The sequence below is a fragment of the Perca flavescens genome, chromosome 8 (genome assembly GCF_004354835.1).
Source record: "Perca flavescens isolate YP-PL-M2 chromosome 8, PFLA_1.0, whole genome shotgun sequence".
NCBI classification, from domain to species: domain Eukaryota; kingdom Metazoa; phylum Chordata; class Actinopteri; order Perciformes; family Percidae; genus Perca; species Perca flavescens.
This window is the reverse complement of record NC_041338.1, coordinates 37,083,620-37,101,119: the sequence shown is the minus strand read 5'-3', so window position 1 is coordinate 37,101,119 and position 17,500 is coordinate 37,083,620. Positions and strand designations below refer to the sequence as shown.

General features: G+C 42.4%; 1 protein-coding gene across 1 annotated transcript in view; it reads right to left on the bottom strand.

The window, feature by feature from the left end:
- The window catches only part of gramd2ab (GRAM domain containing 2Ab), a 54,899-nt gene that overhangs the window by 31,836 nt on the left and 5,563 nt on the right, over positions 1-17,500 (bottom strand). The window contains exon 2 of the mRNA XM_028586106.1: positions 8,579-8,692. Within this exon, the coding sequence (XP_028441907.1) occupies positions 8,579-8,682 (104 nt within the window). The 5' untranslated portion in view covers positions 8,683-8,692. The remainder of the gene's footprint in view (positions 1-8,578; positions 8,693-17,500) is intronic.

Below are 17,500 nucleotides of genomic sequence, written 5' to 3'. Positions count from 1 at the left end.
CTGTAGATAGGTGGGGTCTCCTCTAGCTGTAGATAGGTGGGGTCTCCTCTAGCTGTAGATAGGTGGGGTCTCCTCTAGCTGTAGATAGGTGGGGTCTCCTCTAGCTGTAGATAGGTGGGGTCTCCCTAGCTGTAGATAGGTGGGGTCTCCTCTAGCTGTAGATAGGTGGGGTCTCCTCTAGCTGTAGATAGGTGGGGTCTCCTCTAGCTGTAGATAGGTGGGGTCTCCCCCTAGCTGTAGATAGGTGGGGTCTCCTCTAGCTGTAGATAGGTGGGGTCTCCCCTAGCTGTAGATAGGTGGGGTCTCCCCTAGCTGTAGATAGGTGTTGTCTCCTCTAGCTGTAGATAGGTGGGGTCTCCTCTAGCTGTAGATAGGTGGGGTCTCCTCTAGCTGTAGATAGGTGGGGTCTCCCCTAGCTGTAGATAGGTGGGGTCTCCTCTAGCTGTAGATAGGTGGGGTCTCCTCTAGCTGTAGATAGGTGGGGTCTCCCCTAGCTGTAGATAGGTGGGGTCTCCTCTAGCTGTAGATAGGTGGGGTCTCCCCTAGCTGTAGATAGGTGGGGTCTCCTCTAGCTGTAGATAGGTGGGGTCTCCTCTAGCTGTAGATAGGTGGGGTCTCCTCTAGCTGTAGATAGGTGGGGTCTCCCCTAGCTGTAGATAGGTGGGGTCTCCTCTAGCTGTAGATAGGTGGGGTCTCCTCTAGCTGTAGATAGGTGGGGTCTCCTCTAGCTGTAGATAGGTGGGGTCTCCCTAGCTGTAGATAGGTGGGGTCTCCTCTAGCTGTAGATAGGTGGGGTCTCCCCTAGCTGTAGATAGGTGGGGTCTCCTCTAGCTGTAGATAGGTGGGGTCTCCCCTAGCTGTAGATAGGTGGGGTCTCCCTAGCTGTAGATAGGTGGGGTCTCCTCTAGCTGTAGATAGGTGGGGTCTCCCCTAGCTGTAGATAGGTGGGGTCTCCTCTAGCTGTAGATAGGTGGGGTGGATATAAGATTGTGGTTTTGGCTAAAACAGTGGTCCCTTTAAGTAGTTACTCCTGGGACATGAACACCTGTTTCCTGGGTGAAAGTCTTGTGTTTTCTCCTTATTTTCTTCCAGGACATGAACACCTGTTTCCTGGGTGAAAGTCTTGTGTTTTCTTCTTAACTTCTTCAGGACATGAACACCTGTTTCCTTGGTGAAAGTCTTGTGTTTTCTCCTTATTTTCTTCCAGGACATGAACACCTGTTTCCTGGGTGAAAGTCTTGTGTTTTCTCCTTAACTTCTTCCAGGATATGAACACCTGTTTCCTGGGTGAAAGTCTTGTGTTTTCTCCTTAACTTCTTCCAGGACATGAACACCTGTTTCCTGGGTGAAAGTCTTGTGTTTTCTCCTTAACTTCTTCCAGGACACGAACACCTGTTTCCTGGGTGAAAGTCTTGTGTTTTCTCCTTAACTTCTTCCAGGACACGAACACCTGTTTCCCGGGTGAAAGTCCTGTGTTTTCTCCTTAACTTCTTCCAGGACATGAACACCTGTTTCCTGGGTGAAAGTCTTGTGTTTTCTCCTTATTTTCTTCAGGACATGAACACCTGTTTCCTGGGTGAAAGTCTTGTGTTTTCTCCTTAACTTCTTCCAGGATATGAACACCTGTTTCCTGGGTGAAAGTCTTGTGTTTTCTCCTTAACTTCTTCCAGGACATGAACACCTGTTTCCTGGGTGAAAGTCTTGTGTTTTCTCCTTAACTTCTTCCAGGACACGAACACCTGTTTCCCGGGTGAAAGTCCTGTGTTTTCTCCTTAACTTCTTCCAGGACATGAACACCTGTTTCCCGGGTGAAAGTCTTGTGTTTTCTCCTTAACTTCTTCCAGGACACGAACACCTGTTTCCTGGGTGAAAGTCTTGTGTTTTCTCCTTAACTTCTTCCAGGATATGAACACCTGTTTCCTGGGTGAAAGTCTTGTGTTTTCTCCTTAACTTCTTCAGGACATGAACACCTGTTTCCTGGGTGAAAATCTTGTGTTTTCTTCTTAACTTCTTCAGGACATGAACACCTGTTTCCTTGGTGAAAGTCTTGTGTTTTCTCCTTAACTTCTTCCAGGACATGATCACCTGTTTCCTGGGTGAAAGTCTTGTGTTTTCTCCTTAACTTCTTCAGGACATGAACACCTGTTTCCTGGGTGAAAGTCTTGTGTTTTCCCCTTAACTTCTTCCAGGACACGAACACCTGTTTCCTGGGTGAAAGTCTTGTGTTTTCTCATGAACTTCTTCCAGGACATGAACACCTGTTTCCTGGGTGAAAGTCTTGTGTTTTCTCCTTAACTTCTTCCAGGACATGAACACCTGTTTCCTGGGTGAAAGTCTTGTGTTTTCTCCTTAACTTCTCCAGGACATGAACACCTGTTTCCTGGGTGAAAGTCTTGTGTTTTCTCCTTAACTTCTTCCAGGATATGAACACCTGTTTCCTGGGTGAAAGTCTTGTGTTTTCTCCTTAACTTCTTCAGGACATGAACACCTGTTTCCTGGGTGAAAGTCTTGTGTTTTCTCCTTAACTTCTTCCAGGACATGAACACCTGTTTCCTGGGTGAAAGTCTTGTGTTTTCTCCTTAACTTCTTCCAGGACATGAACACCTGTTTCCTGGGTGAAAGTCTTGTGTTTTCTCCTTAACTTCTTCAGGACATGAACACCTGTTTCCTGGGTGAAAGTCTTGTGTTTTCTCCTTAACTTCTCCAGGACATGAACACCTGTTTCCTGGGTGAAAGTCTTGTGTTTTCTCCTTAACTTCTTCCAGGACATGAACACCTGTTTCCTGGGTGAAAGTCTTGTGTTTTCTCCTTAACTTCTTCAGGACATGAACACCTGTTTCCTGGGTGAAAGTCTTGTGTTTTCTCCTTAACTTCTCCAGGACATGAACACCTGTTTCCTGGGTGAAAGTCTTGTGTTTTCTCCTTAACTTCTTCCAGGACATGAACACCTGTTTCTTGGGTGAAAGTCTTGTGTTTTCTCCTTAACTTCTCCAGGACATGAACACCTGTTTCCTGGGTGAAAGTCTTGTGTTTTATCTGACTCTGGTCTTAAAACTGTCTGGTGACACAGCTTAAAAGCTATGACAGTTTGAACTGTCCTCACAGGTCTACACGTTAGCGCAGACTTATTTCTATTAGCATTTTTAATGTGTGTGTTTTGTTTGTGGGTTTAATGTTAGCTTCCTGTCAGCAGAAGTGAATTAAGGCTTAACGCCAGCTACACACACACACACACACACACACACACACACACACACACACACACACACACCTCCTTCCTATAAGCCTCTCTGTCTCTCTTTGTATTGTCCCCCGGCTGGAAACGTGAGCTGATTGCACGTGCTGCAGGCAACACACACACACACACACACACACACACACACACACACACACACACACACACACACACACACACAAACAAACACACACACACACACACACACACACACACATACAAACACACACACCCACCCCCACCCCGATCCTGCAGCTTCTCCTTGCAGCTTGTTTTGTACGTGACGGGAATAACAGAGCAGTGAGAGAGACACAGCGAGGCTTTCCCTCTCTTGTGTATTGTCTGTCCTGCACGTCTCCTCAGCTTTCATCCCCCAGCCAAACACACACAAACACACACAAACACACACACACACACACTCACACACACACACACACACACACACACTCGTTTGTCAGGACTAATGAGAGAGTTAACGAGGAGGAGGAGGAGGAGGAGGAGGAGGAGGAGGAGGAGGAGGAGGAGGAGGGATCTCTGGGAGTGAGTCATCACATTAGGGCTGTCCTCGACTAAAGAACTTCTTGGTCGACTAACACTTATAGGATTTTGTCGACTAATCGATTAGTTGATTTAATTGACAGAGCTGTGCTCTTTGAGAGGTGGTTAAGACTAGAAAAGCACAATATAAATGTAGTTAATTAACCATCTGTAAAACTGAGTTTCTCCACAATTAATCCTGCAAAAGCACCACTTTGAATCTTGTGTTCACCATAAATGTGCTCAGAAGTTTCCTGAAATAAGTAATTAAGCATGAATAAGCATAAAAAATGACTAATCGACTAAAGAAATCTTAGTCGACTAAGACCAAAACAACCGATTAGTCGACTAATCGACTAAGAGGTGGCAGCTCTACATCACATGAACGGCTGTTCCCGTTGACTTAGTCTTCTCTCCTGCAGCCTTCGTGCACGTTACCTCAACATGGATGAGTGTTGAGTGTCTGATGTCACGAAGTAGCGTATGTACGACACGCCAATTGGTATGCCGTTATTGCCGAGTTATCAAGACGCATACTCGCTTTTTAGCGTGTTTATCAACGCGATTTGGCTTCCATTGACTTACATTACCTTGCGATTGCAAGGCAAGGCAGCTTTATTTGTAGAGCACATTTCAGAAACAAGGCAATTCAAAGTGCTTTTACATGAAACATTAAAAAACAGTTAGAAAACAATTCAAAACAATTTCAAAGCATTAAAAGACAAAAAAATTAAATGTAAAGAGCAATTAGAAAAACAATTAAAAACAATTTAAAATCATTAAAAGACAAGAATAGAATGCACAGTGCAGTATAAGAATTTTAAAGAAAGAGCAGTTAAAAATAGGTCATTTAAAGAAAGGCAACATTAAAAAAAATAGGTCTTCAGCCTGGATTTAAAAGAACTGAGAGTTGCAGCGGACCTGCAGTTTTCTGGGAGTTTGTTCCAGATATGTGGAGCATAAATTGCGTGTGAATTGACGCCGTAGCGAGTAGTATGAAAGGGCGAAAATCTGCGCAGGGAGGTTGGTTCTGGGATGGGTCAAACACAGGACTTTCACCCAGGAGAGCAGACACGTTTTAATGCATTCGTTACATGGTTTAATTATCAAAAAACACCATATTTCTGTTGTACTGCACATTGCTGCAGCTCCTCTTTTCACCCTGTGTTCAGGTCTCTGTTTTAGCTACAGAGTGAGACCTCTTTTCTTCTTCTGTACTATCTTTGATTGCACTCGCACATGCTCAGTAGCTCAGATGTAGCTCATGTCAGCTAGCTCCATAGACGGTAAAAGAAAGGCTGTTTCTCCAACTTCAGTCAGTTCCAAGGCAGGATCAGCTGGGAGACTTCTTCTAAACCAGGGAGCACATGGAAGTAGTTCTTTTGGTAGATTATGGTGAACTAGTGTGTGTTGCAGCAGTGCTTTGCTATTGAGAACGAGGTAGCATGCTAACGTTAGCGCTACGAGCTAAGGGTCGCGGTTTTTGACCAGCTCACCAGGAGACTGAAGGCAGGACACATTCAGAAACCAGATCTCACTCAGAACACCATGGATGGGTTTATTTCAGAGTGTGTATGCGTGTGGAAGCACCAGAGACACAAAATAACTCCCCAAATCACCAGAAAAAGGGATTTTTGTTTCATAATATGGGCACTTTAAGAGAGGAAACGAACGTGGAGCTTCGGCTTTTGCTGCTCTAGCTCTGTTTCCCTGGCAACAGATATGATGTAGTCGTAGAGGTACCGTATAAACAGATCATATTTAGGTCAATAAAAGGATCTAATATCTAACAATTACGATATGAATGGATTTTTTTCCCCAACTTCCCTGAATGAATCCAATAATAAAACATAGTTTGTATTATAGCCTAACTTCAAAGGTATGTAAATCAGCTGTTGATGGTCCAGGTGAAAGGTGAGGAGAGAGAGAGAGAGAGAGAGAGAGAGAGAGAGAGAGAGAGAGAGAGAGAGAGACAGGTGCATGCAGGTTGCAAGTTATTGGAGCATGGCAGTCAGCAGACACACTCATCATGGAGAAGATTAAGCTACTCAATTTGCATCCAAAATGGCAATCCCTCTCTGAGTCATCACTCCGTCACAACTGGACTCACAGACATGATATTCACATTTTTAAATAATAAAGCGTGGATATCATTTATGAATAAACATTAGTGTGGGTATCGTTTGGGTTTTTTTTCCGATACCGGGGCTACAACGATACTTTTAAAACGGTGCCAATGCATAAGATGATGTATACATGCGAGGCGAGTTTCAAGCGAACGCACCTGTCTGTGTTGTTTTTCCGACAACGGCAGCTGCAGACTGTTACGTCCCGGTGTTTGAATCCTGTCCGGTGAAATACAGTCACACTGTGACTTTAGCTGTCAGCATTTTAACCGTTTAATCCAAAGACAGTATATATAAAAAATGGACCAATAGACCCCGAGTCTCTGGACAGAGACCAGTGAAGGATATTAGAAGTCACTTTTCCAGTGATCTCTTGCTTTACTGAGCAGCCTCCAACTGACAGAGACGACGTAGATGTGACGTGAGCAACGTGTCTGAAAGTGTGAAGTCTTCTGGTAGCTGTGAGAGAGAAATCTCAATCATTCCCAATCTTACAGAGACGGAGAGTGTAGGTATATGTAAGGAGATAACATAGACACAGGCTAATTACTGATCACTAACATGCTAGTTAACATTAGTAATTACTGATCACTAACATGCTATTTAACATTAGTAATTACTGATCACTAACATGCTAGTTAACATTAGTAATTACTGATCACTAACATGCTAGTTAATATTAGTAATTACTGATCACTAACATGCTAGTTAATATTAGTAATTAAACCTAAACAGCTAATGGAAGTCCAAACTGCCTGTGAGCTTCTCCTGTACTATACGGTAATTCCTCTACTGTGTGACAGTAGCACTGAAATGACGCACCGAAATCCGCGTTGCTATTCAGGCCGGTAGATACCGGTCATTAAGGCACCGGGTTCTCCGGCTGATTTGTGAGGACTATGGTTAACTGCTCCTCAGATCTCTGCAGGGTAAATCCAGACAGCTAGCTAGACTATCTGTCCTATCTGAGTTTTCTGTTGCACGACTAAAACTACTTTTGAACGTACACATGTTCCACCAAAACAAGTTCCTTCCTGAGACTATTTAGCAGAAGCACCGTGGCTCCGTCTGGAGCTTAGTCCCGCCCCCAAGACGATTGTGATTGGTTTAACTCTCGTGTTGTCGTCCCGTCGACCTGCAACTTTGTGTTTTTCTGGGTCAAAATTTCAACATTTTGTTGTTCTTTTTCTACACTTTTCTCTAAGTTTTGTCGATTTTAATCAATATTTTTTGTCACATTTTTTGCTTTTTTTTTTTTTTAATTAGGTTTTTGTCAATTTTTTAACAAGTTTTTGTCACCTTTGTCAATGTTTTTGATGGTTTTTTTTGCCACTTTTCAAAACAAAAGATGCATTTTTGTAGCTTTTTCTCAATATTTGTCACTTTTTTCAAAATTCTTTTATTCTGATATAGAAAGTTTTTTGTGATTGTTGTGGGCAAAAATCCTTGATTATGCGGCACGTTTTCTTAAAAAATGCGATGGAATATGCAAGATATTTATGCAATTTTATGCGATGAAATTGCGTAAACTTGCAAAAACTTCAGTTTGATGAAAAAGAGAAAAAAAAACTGATTTCCCCCTCCCCTTCATAACATTCCCATGGTAACAGGGGAAAATGGCTGCTCTTGTGTAAAGTAAACGCAAAATTTTTCAACTTTCTGCTAAGATACAGTATATTATGGGACTTTTTTGCAACGAAAATGCGGGGATTATGACATCATGCAAGCCCTGCATATTTATTTTTATTATATGGGCAATTTATGCAGCGAAAGTGTGCCGTTTTTGAATAAATGCACCCCTCCCCCCCTGATTAAATATGTGGACTTTGGCTGATTATGCGTTGAATTATGCGATCGCATTATCACATTTCTCAAATTTCACCCGAAGACAACAGGAGGTTTAAAGAAAATGCCGATGAACCAGAGCACATTGTTCTCCCATCCAGGAACGCGTGTGTGGACTAGCCGGACCTTCCTCCGCGGTGCCGTGGAGGAGGGTCTGAACATGCAAGACTAGTCCGACTGTAGCTAAAGTGTAGTTTCTCACCTGAAGGGCAGGGGGCAGTGACCACTAAGGTCTATATACAAGATGCTTCAGATACAGTATTAGGGGACCACTAAGGTCTATATAAAAGAGACTTCAGATACAGTATTAGGGACCACTAAGGTCTATATAAAAGAGACTTCAGATACAGTATTAGAGGACCACTAAGGTCTATATAAAAGAGACTTCAGATACAGTATTAGGGGACCACTAAGGTCTATATAAAAGAGACTTCAGATACAGTATTAGGGGACCACTAAGGTCTATATAAAAGAGACTTCAGATACAGTATTAGGGGACCACTAAGGTCTATATAAAAGAGACTTCAGATACAGTATTAGAGGACCACTAAGGTCTATATAAAAGAGACTTCAGATACAGTATTAGGGGACCACTAAGGTCTATATAAAAGAGACTTCAGATACAGTATTAGGGGACCACTAAGGTCTATATAAAAGAGACTTCAGATACAGTATTAGGGGACCACTAAGGTCTATATAAAAGAGACTTCAGATACAGTATTAGGGGACCACTAAGGTCTATATAAAAGAGACTTCAGATACAGTATTAGGGGACCACTAAGGTCTATATAACATGCCAGACTAGTCCGACCGCAGCTAAAGTGCAGTTTCTCACCTGAAGGGCAGGGGGCAGTGTCCGTCCTCCTCCCTCGGGGGCTCCAACTCGTGGGGGTGCAGGAGGCTGACATCATCGCTCGGCTCCAAATTCTCCGACATCATAATTATCGGCCTGGAGGGTCAGAAGGGCAGAACGGCATCAAACACTCGTTATATTTTAAGTTCCTGATCACATCTATCCTGACGTATATAGGTGACGATGTCAGGGTCACACCTCTGGGTCTGCAGGTAGCTCCGTCGCCACATGGTGCTGTCAATAAAGCTTTTTTTTTTTCCTTTTAAATGTACCACACAGTTACATCAACACTTTTCTGGAAAGACTTCGAAACGATGATCAGGAGGAGAGTGAGGGAGTGAGAGAGAGGGATGCAGCTTTGGATACCAAGCTCTAAATATAGAAGAGTGAACAACAGCCAGTGAGCTGGAGAAGAAGTAAACATGTGAGTGATGACAGCATCACGCTCGGGGAGAATATATGTATATGGAGCAGCAGCGTAATTAGGAAGCATGAGAACTACAACTATTGCGCTAAACTTTCAGAAACCACCTGCTAAAAAAAAAAAGGGGATTTTCTTTTAGAAGCATTACAGTTTTAAAATACATTTTACAATAGAGAACAACATACCACCATGACATGCACACACATTTCAACACATGGCTAGTCTCAAACAACACCGCTGACTACGTTTACAAGCTGTCAATTTTCCGGTTATGGTCGGGTTAAGGTCAGGTTAAGGTCACTATTCGGGTTTCTGAAACATTCGGAATAACCCATTTACATGCAGAGAGGGTTACTCCTGTATACATGGAATATAATAACCTGTTTACATGTGTGAGCAGAGAGAGTTTCTCTTGTATACGTGGAATTTGTAATCAATTGGCAATATCCCGATGTAAACGGCGACGCACGGCTAGCGTCTGGACGTACGGACAATAACTTCTTTGTCACCTTCTTTTATTAATAAGGGAAATAATTCCACTAATGAACCCTGACAAAGCACACCTGTGAAGGTAAAACCATTTCAGGTGACTACCTCATGAAGCTCATTGAGAGAACACCAAGGGTTTGCAGAGTTATCAAAAAAAGCAAAGGGTGGCTACTTTGAAGAATCTAAAATATAAGACATGTTTTCAGTTATTTCACACTTTTTTGTTAAGTACATAATTCCATATGTGTTCATTCATAGTTTTGATGCCTTCAGTGAGAATCTACAATGTAAATAGTCATGAAAATAAAAAGGAAACGCATTGAATGAGAAGGTGTGTCCAAACTTTTGGCCTGTACTGTATCTGCATTTATGTCAAAGCCTCGAGACTTTCAAACATCAACATGTCCTTTATTAAGTGTCTAAATTACATATAAAGATCTTTTCCTATTCTATTTTGCCTGAAAACGCTTCCAACACGCTGGCGCCGGTCCTATTTCTCGCACGAACGCATTTTCGGCGCGGCTCGAGCCGTGCCTGAGACGTGCGTGTCTCTCAGACAGTGTGCACGCTCTAACGGTGCGTTCTTTTTGTCCACCGAAGTCGATGTACAGTCGTTTTGCGGAGTTACGAACCGAAGCCCGAGGTCGTATATATACGACTCGTCAAGTCGTCTGAACTCAGAGGACCCCGAGTTCACTTTCAAAGATGGCTACGTCGTGCATCACACGTAGTAAACATTGTGGTTTTCTACAATTTTAAGCACTTTTGTCTTTGTTGTAACCAAATGAAGAAGTGGTACACATAGTGCTGTATACTGCTACCTATAGACATGTCTCTACAGTCTTATTAGGAGTTAAACATAGTGCTGTATACTACTACCTATAGACATGTCTCTACAGTCTTATTAGGAGTTAAACATAGTGCTGTATACTGCTACCTATAGACATGTCTCTACAGTCTTATTAGGAGTTAAACATAGTGCTGTATACTGCTACCTATAGACATGTCTCTACAGTCTTATTAGGAGTTAAACATAGTGCTGTATACTGCTACCTATAGACATGTCTCTACAGTCTTATTAGGAGTTAAACATAGTGCTGTATACTGCTACCTATAGACATGTCTCTACAGTCTTATTAGGAGTTAAATATCGCCTGATTAGTTATTCTGTAGCTTGTGCAGCTGAGATGCTCGGTTGCTATGTGACAACAATGGCTTTAAGCCGAGTCTGGAGCAGAAAGCAGAGCAGTAGCCTAAAGTTAACGTTAATCAAAACCTAATTTTCATCAAACTGTGAAATATATTTGTGTAATATGTCAATAACTGGGTGAATAGAATCCTAAATGTTACTAAAAATGTTACAAAAATCCATCTTTGTCTCCGACTCGTAGTATCGTGTGACAAAAAGAACGCAACAACCCCGCGGGTTATTCGTTTTTACGACACGGATGTGACGTCACACTCGAGCTACTAGTCGCGATTACGAGACAAGGAGAACGCACCGCGAGCTGGGAGGTTTTGGGACTGATTGGTGGGACTGCTGTGGACCAACTGGTGACCACTGGTGAGAGCCAATGAGGTTTAACCATGTATCAGCTGATTTAAATAGCTCACGGTACTGGATTGTGTCGACTATTTATCAGAGCCACCGTCGCTAGTTGCAGCCCTACATACCTTCCCTCCAGAGGGGAGAGCTCTGATTGGTCGAAAGGAAAATCTTTATTCTGAAGCTGTGACGGTGCTCGCTCAGATCGAACACACACACACACACACACACACACACACACACACACACACACACACACACACACACACACACACACACACGCCCACTTGAACACATGCCCAGCACAACACATGGCAGCCAGGGTTACTCTCTCTCTCTCTCTCTCTCTCTCTCTCTCTCTCTCTCTCTCTCTGTTGCCATGGTAACGGCCATGAAAAGAGGGCTGTTCAGATGAGAAGTGTTTCTCTCCGTGTCGGCTGAATTCAGGCTGGAAAATTCAGTCGAGCCGAGACGACTGTGAGGAAAACCGAGTGAAGAGATTTCCTCTGGTCGACTCCAGCTGATTAGTTTTATTAAATCAATAACCAGAGGAATGTGCTGCAGCCAATAGGAAAACAGCATTTGTTGAATTAAGCTGTAAGCTTTTACCGTACGACTGTCTTCTTCTTGCTCTGTAGTTGTGGGGCTTTTGTGCCGTTTTTGCATCTCAAAACTGCTTTGCATGCTGTTCACAGACACACACACGCACACACACACGCATACAGACACACACACACGCATACAGACACACATACATTTTACAATAGAGAACAACATACCGTTGCACGCACACACGCATACAGACACACACACACAAAGCACATGGCTGTCTCAAACAACACACACACACGCACACACATACACACACACGCACAAACAGACACACACACACGCATACAGACACACACACACACATACGCACAAACAGACATACACACACACGCACACACAGACACACACACACCGCACACACAGACACAAAACTTTCACACACACACGCACAGACAGAACACCGCGGGTTAAAGGTCCACACACACACACTCACACACGCAGACTTACGCAGACACACACACACACACACGCACACACAGACACACATGCAGACACGCACACACACAAACGCACACACAACCACACACTCAAACACAAACACCTGCCCATCACAGCCCATGGCAGCCAGGGTTACTCTCTCTGCTGTATGAACGCTGAGACTTGTGGGGCTTTTTCTGCAGTTTTTTGCATCTCAAACCCACTTTGCATGTTGCTCACATGTGTCCATTAACAACACAAGGAAGCCTGTTGACATGTCAGCTCATTTAAATATCCCTCAATTTACATCATAAAAATGTGAAAACCCTGCCAACGCTGGATGTGTTTTCGAGAATCTGCTCTGCCATTTCTTTAAAAATAATAACTAAAAACACAGATCAGTGTCACTTCTGCAATCATCTTAACATTCATATATAACCCAAATTATGTGTGCAGTGTGCATCAGCAACACAGAGCTGCCCGTGGATGCCTGTCTTTAAATAATGCCGGTCTATAAAATCGGTCTATCCCTACTCGGGAAAGCCACTACAATCACACCGGATCCACCAATCCTGTCACAGACCACCATCAGGTCAACGTTACAGTCCTGTTGGCACGTAAACACAAACAATCCTACATCCCCACTACCCTCACCACACATAGGCAACATATCCCACTCCACTCAGTCCTCTTTTTGCATATGTTTGTGTGTGTATCTCTATGTGTTTCTTATACAGTTCAGGACAAAAGTTTGGACCCACCTTCTCATTCAATGCGTTTCCTTTTTATTTTCATGACTATTTACATTGTAGATTCTCACTGAAGGCATCAAAACTATGAATGAACACATATGGAATTATGTACTTAACAAAAAGTGTGAAATAACTGAAAACATGTCTTATATTTTAAGCCACCCTTTGCTTTTTATTAATAAGGGAAATAATTCCACTAATGAACCCTGACAAAGCACACCTGTGAAGGTAAAACCATTTCAGGTGACTACCTCATGAAGCTCATTGAGAGAACACCAAGGGTTTGCAGAGTTATCAAAAAAAGCAAAGGGTGGCTACTTTGAAGAATCTAAAATATAAGACATGTTTTCAGTTATTTCACACTTTTTTGTTAAGTACATAATTCCATATGTGTTCATTCATAGTTTTGATGCCTTCAGTGAGAATCTACAATGTAAATAGTCATGAAAATAAAAAGGAAACACATTGAATGAGAAGGTGTGTCCAAACTTTTGGCCTGTACTGTACGTATTTTTGTCATTTGAGCCTGCCGTGCCAAAGACAATTTTTTGATTACGATTACATTTTTTCTCGTCTTATTTTCTCTTTCAATGTTCGGACACCGTTCGCGGTCATCGGTCCATATCGTGACACATCTGGTCTGTGCAGCTTCCAGACTTATCGCGGTGCTTTTCCTGGACGATCCACCGTCACACATCTAAGAATCTATGTGTTCATTGTCAGACATGTTACATGAACATTTACATGTCTGATTAGTGTAGAAAGTGTGGTCTGGTTGGTGTAGGAGAGACCATATCTGGTGCTAAAGGACTGGTGAGATATCTGAGACTATCTGGTCTGGTTGGTGTAGGAGAGACCATATCTGGTGCTAAAGGACTGGTGAGATATCTGAGACTATCTGGTCTGGTTGGTGTAGGAGGACCATATCTGGTGCTAAAGGACTGGGGAGATATCTGAGACTATCTGGTCTGGTTGGTATAGGAGAGACCATATCTGGTGCTAAAGGACTGGTGAGATATCTGAGACTATCTGGTCTGGTTGGTGTAGGAGAGACCATATCTGGTGCTAAAGGACTGGGGAGATATCTGAGACTATCTGGTCTGGTTGGTATAGGAGAGACCATATCTGGTGCTAAAGGACTGGTGAGATATCTGAGACTATCTGGTCTGGTTGGTGTAGGAGAGACCATATCTGGTGCTAAAGGACTGGTGAGATATCTGAGACTATCTGGTCTGGTTGGTGTAGGAGAGACCATATCTGGTGCTAAAGGACTGGTGAGATATCTGAGACTATCTGGTCTGGTTGGTATAGGAGAGACCATATCTGGTGCTAAAGGACTGGTGAGATATCTGAGACTATCTGGTCTGGTTGGTATAGGAGAGACCATATCTGGTGCTAAAGGACTGGTGAGATATCTGGTCTGGTTGCACAATTACCGAAGCGGTGCTACAGATGGGGGAGACACAATTTAGCCCAGTTTACCTCACACTCAAGTCAGTGCAGGACATACAGTATACTCAGAGCTAGAGGAGAAGCTGGAGAGGCATAGCTTTCTCCCCACCCAATTAGGCTAATAAAGTCATGATTAAAACTACCACCAATGCTTGATGAAGGGCCGGCGTGGCCCTGGGACAGTGGCGGTAAATATCGGTCAAGTTCGTGCTCGGGCAGAGAAACTAAACGCTACTTGGGCGACGCTCAGCTGGCGGTATAACTTTCCGTTTATTGTGGAGATCGATCAAGGAGCTTTTATGGCATCATTTTGGAGGTGTTGAAGCACGCCAAATTAACTGAAAACATTACAAGATCATTTATATTTGTATATAAACAAAGACAGTGAGACAAAAAAGTGCCGGAGCGTGGACACACAGACTCAAAGATTGTCTAAATCAGGGGTCTCCAACAAGTAGCTTGTGAGCTACCAGTAGCTCATGAGTGGTCACTTTTCCTTGGACTCTGATGGGAATATTTTCAGTGATGTAGCTATAACTATGTGGGCTAAAGAAGAGTAAAATAGTCATGAACCTTGACGTGAAGTTGTGATTTTTCATAAGCTTTGGGTATTGCATTTTCAGCAAACAGTAGCTTCATTGAGCTTATGTGTGTTATGTTAATAAATACAAGCGATGTGATGCAAGTAGCTCATGGCCACTCTCTAAAGTACTTAAAACGAATAGAATATAATGTCCGCAACACTGCTTTAAACTCCCATATTTAATATAAAATGCAACGTTTCGACCCTGCTGGGTCTTCTTCAGTCAAATGGTGAACACAGGCTCACATTCAGCTGAGACACCATCTGGCTTCAATTAGTCTGATTAGGTGTGAGTGGCCCAAAAAACCCACACCCACGACATTTTCATAGACGGTTTCACCATATACATCGCAAAAGAAGTGGGAGGCTTTTTTTAAAATACAATATATCCAAAGAAACACATGATGCCCAAAACTGGAGAAAAAGGGGAAAAGAAAAAAGAAGTTAAATAAACATTCAAGAGGAAAACAATTCCATATAAAGTTACCACAAACAGTTAAGAAATGAATGAACATTACCCCCACTCTCTAAAGTAGCTCTCAGACGAAGACAGGTTGGAGACCCCTGGTCTAAATAATAACAGCTGATGTGCAGACTTTTCTATGAAACACACCAACACACACACACACACACACACACACACACACACACACACACACACACAGCAGGTACGTCTCCTCCTCTCTCCTGGTTTCCATGGAGACATCCTCTCGGAGGGAGTCCCGGGCCCGCTGATTAAATCAGGCAGCACCTCAGGGAGATGCCGGCTGTCGGCTGTAATGGGAAACACTTCAGCTCTTTAACTCGAGGTTCCACTTTCCTGCCGTCACATGTCGGCTCCCACGCTATCTATCTATATCTATATCTATATCTATATCTATATATATATCTATATATATATATATATATATAGATAGATATATAGATATATACAGTACAGGCCAAAAGTTTGGACACACCTTCTCATTCAATGTGTTTCCTTTTTATTTTCATGACTATTTACATTGTAGATTCTCACTGAAGGCATCAAAACTATGAATGAACACATATGGAATTATGTACTTAACAAAAAAGTGAGAAATAACTGAAAACATGTCTTATATTTTAGATTCTTCAAAGTAGCCACCCTTTGCTTTTTTTGATAACTCTGCAAACCCTTGGTGTTCTCTCAATGAGCTTCATGAGGTAGTCACCTGAAATGGTTTTACCTTCACAGGTGTGCTTTGTCAGGGTTCATTAGTGGAATTATTTCCCTTATTAATAAAAAAGCAAAGGGTGGCTACTTTGAAGAATCTAAAATATAAGACATTTCAGTTATTTCACACTTTTTTGTTAAGTACATAATTCCATATGTGTTCATTCATAGTTTTGATGCCTTCAGTGAGAATCTACAATGTAAATAGTCATGAAAATAAAAAGGAAACGCATTGAATGAGAAGGTGTGTCCAAACTTTTGGCCTGTACTGTATATATTGATACATTGACCTGATGTTGCCTTCCTTCCTTCTATTCTTTTTTTTTTTAGAAGTTTGTCTCTTTTTTGAATAAAGAAAATTCCCCTTTTCTCAAAATTTTTGTCGCTTGTTGTTGTGGTGAAGTTAACATCAGCCTCCGTCCCGGCTGCTGCGGGTCAAACCAGTCCACTATCTTCTTCCTCGTGGTCCGACTGTGTGTCCACCACAGCATGGCCGCCACATCCTCATCAATAAAATGCATGCAAACAATAAGGAAATCATATCCCTCTGACACCACAACCACGGCTCCTTCCTCCCAGACAGGCGTCACACAGGTGAACCGAGGGTAACAGGAGCTGGAGGAAGGAGTTTTATAATCCCAGGAACTGACAAACAAATACTGGATTCAAAGGTAGAGATACAGAACAGGCCAAAAGTTAGGACACACCTTCTCATTCAAATGAGTTTCCTTTTTATTTTCATGACTATTTACATTGTAGATTCTCACTGAAGGCATCAAAACTATGAATGAACACATATGGAATTATGTACTTAACAAAAAAGTGTGAAATAACTGAAAACATGTCTTATATTTTAGATTCTTCAAAGTAGCCACCCTTTGCTTTTTTATTAATAAGGGAAATAATTCCACTAATTAACCCTGACAAAGCACACCTGTGAAGGTAAAACCATTTCAGGTGACTACCTCATGAAGCTCATTGAGAGAACACCAAGGGTTTGCAGAGTTATCAAAAAAAGCAAAGGGTGGCTACTTTGAAGAATCTAAAATATAAGACATGTTTTCAGTTATTTCACACTTTTTTGTTAAGTACATAATTCCACATGTGTTCATTCATAGTTTTGATGTCTTCAGTGAGAATCTACAATGTAAATAGTCATGAAAATAAAAAGGAAACACATTGAATGAGAAGGTGTGTCCAAACTTTTGGCCTGTACTGTACGTGGTTCTCACAGGACAGAGACGCTGCAAACACATGATGATCTTATAGACCAGTGGTCGCCAACAAGTAGCTGGAGAGCTACCGGTAGCTCGAGGTAACACTCAAAGTACACAGTCATCAAAGTAAAACCACGAGAGATTTGCATACAGTGGCAAAACATACACACGTCTTACTTTACATACTTCCCTTCCCCCTGGCTTTGCTCCATTTTTA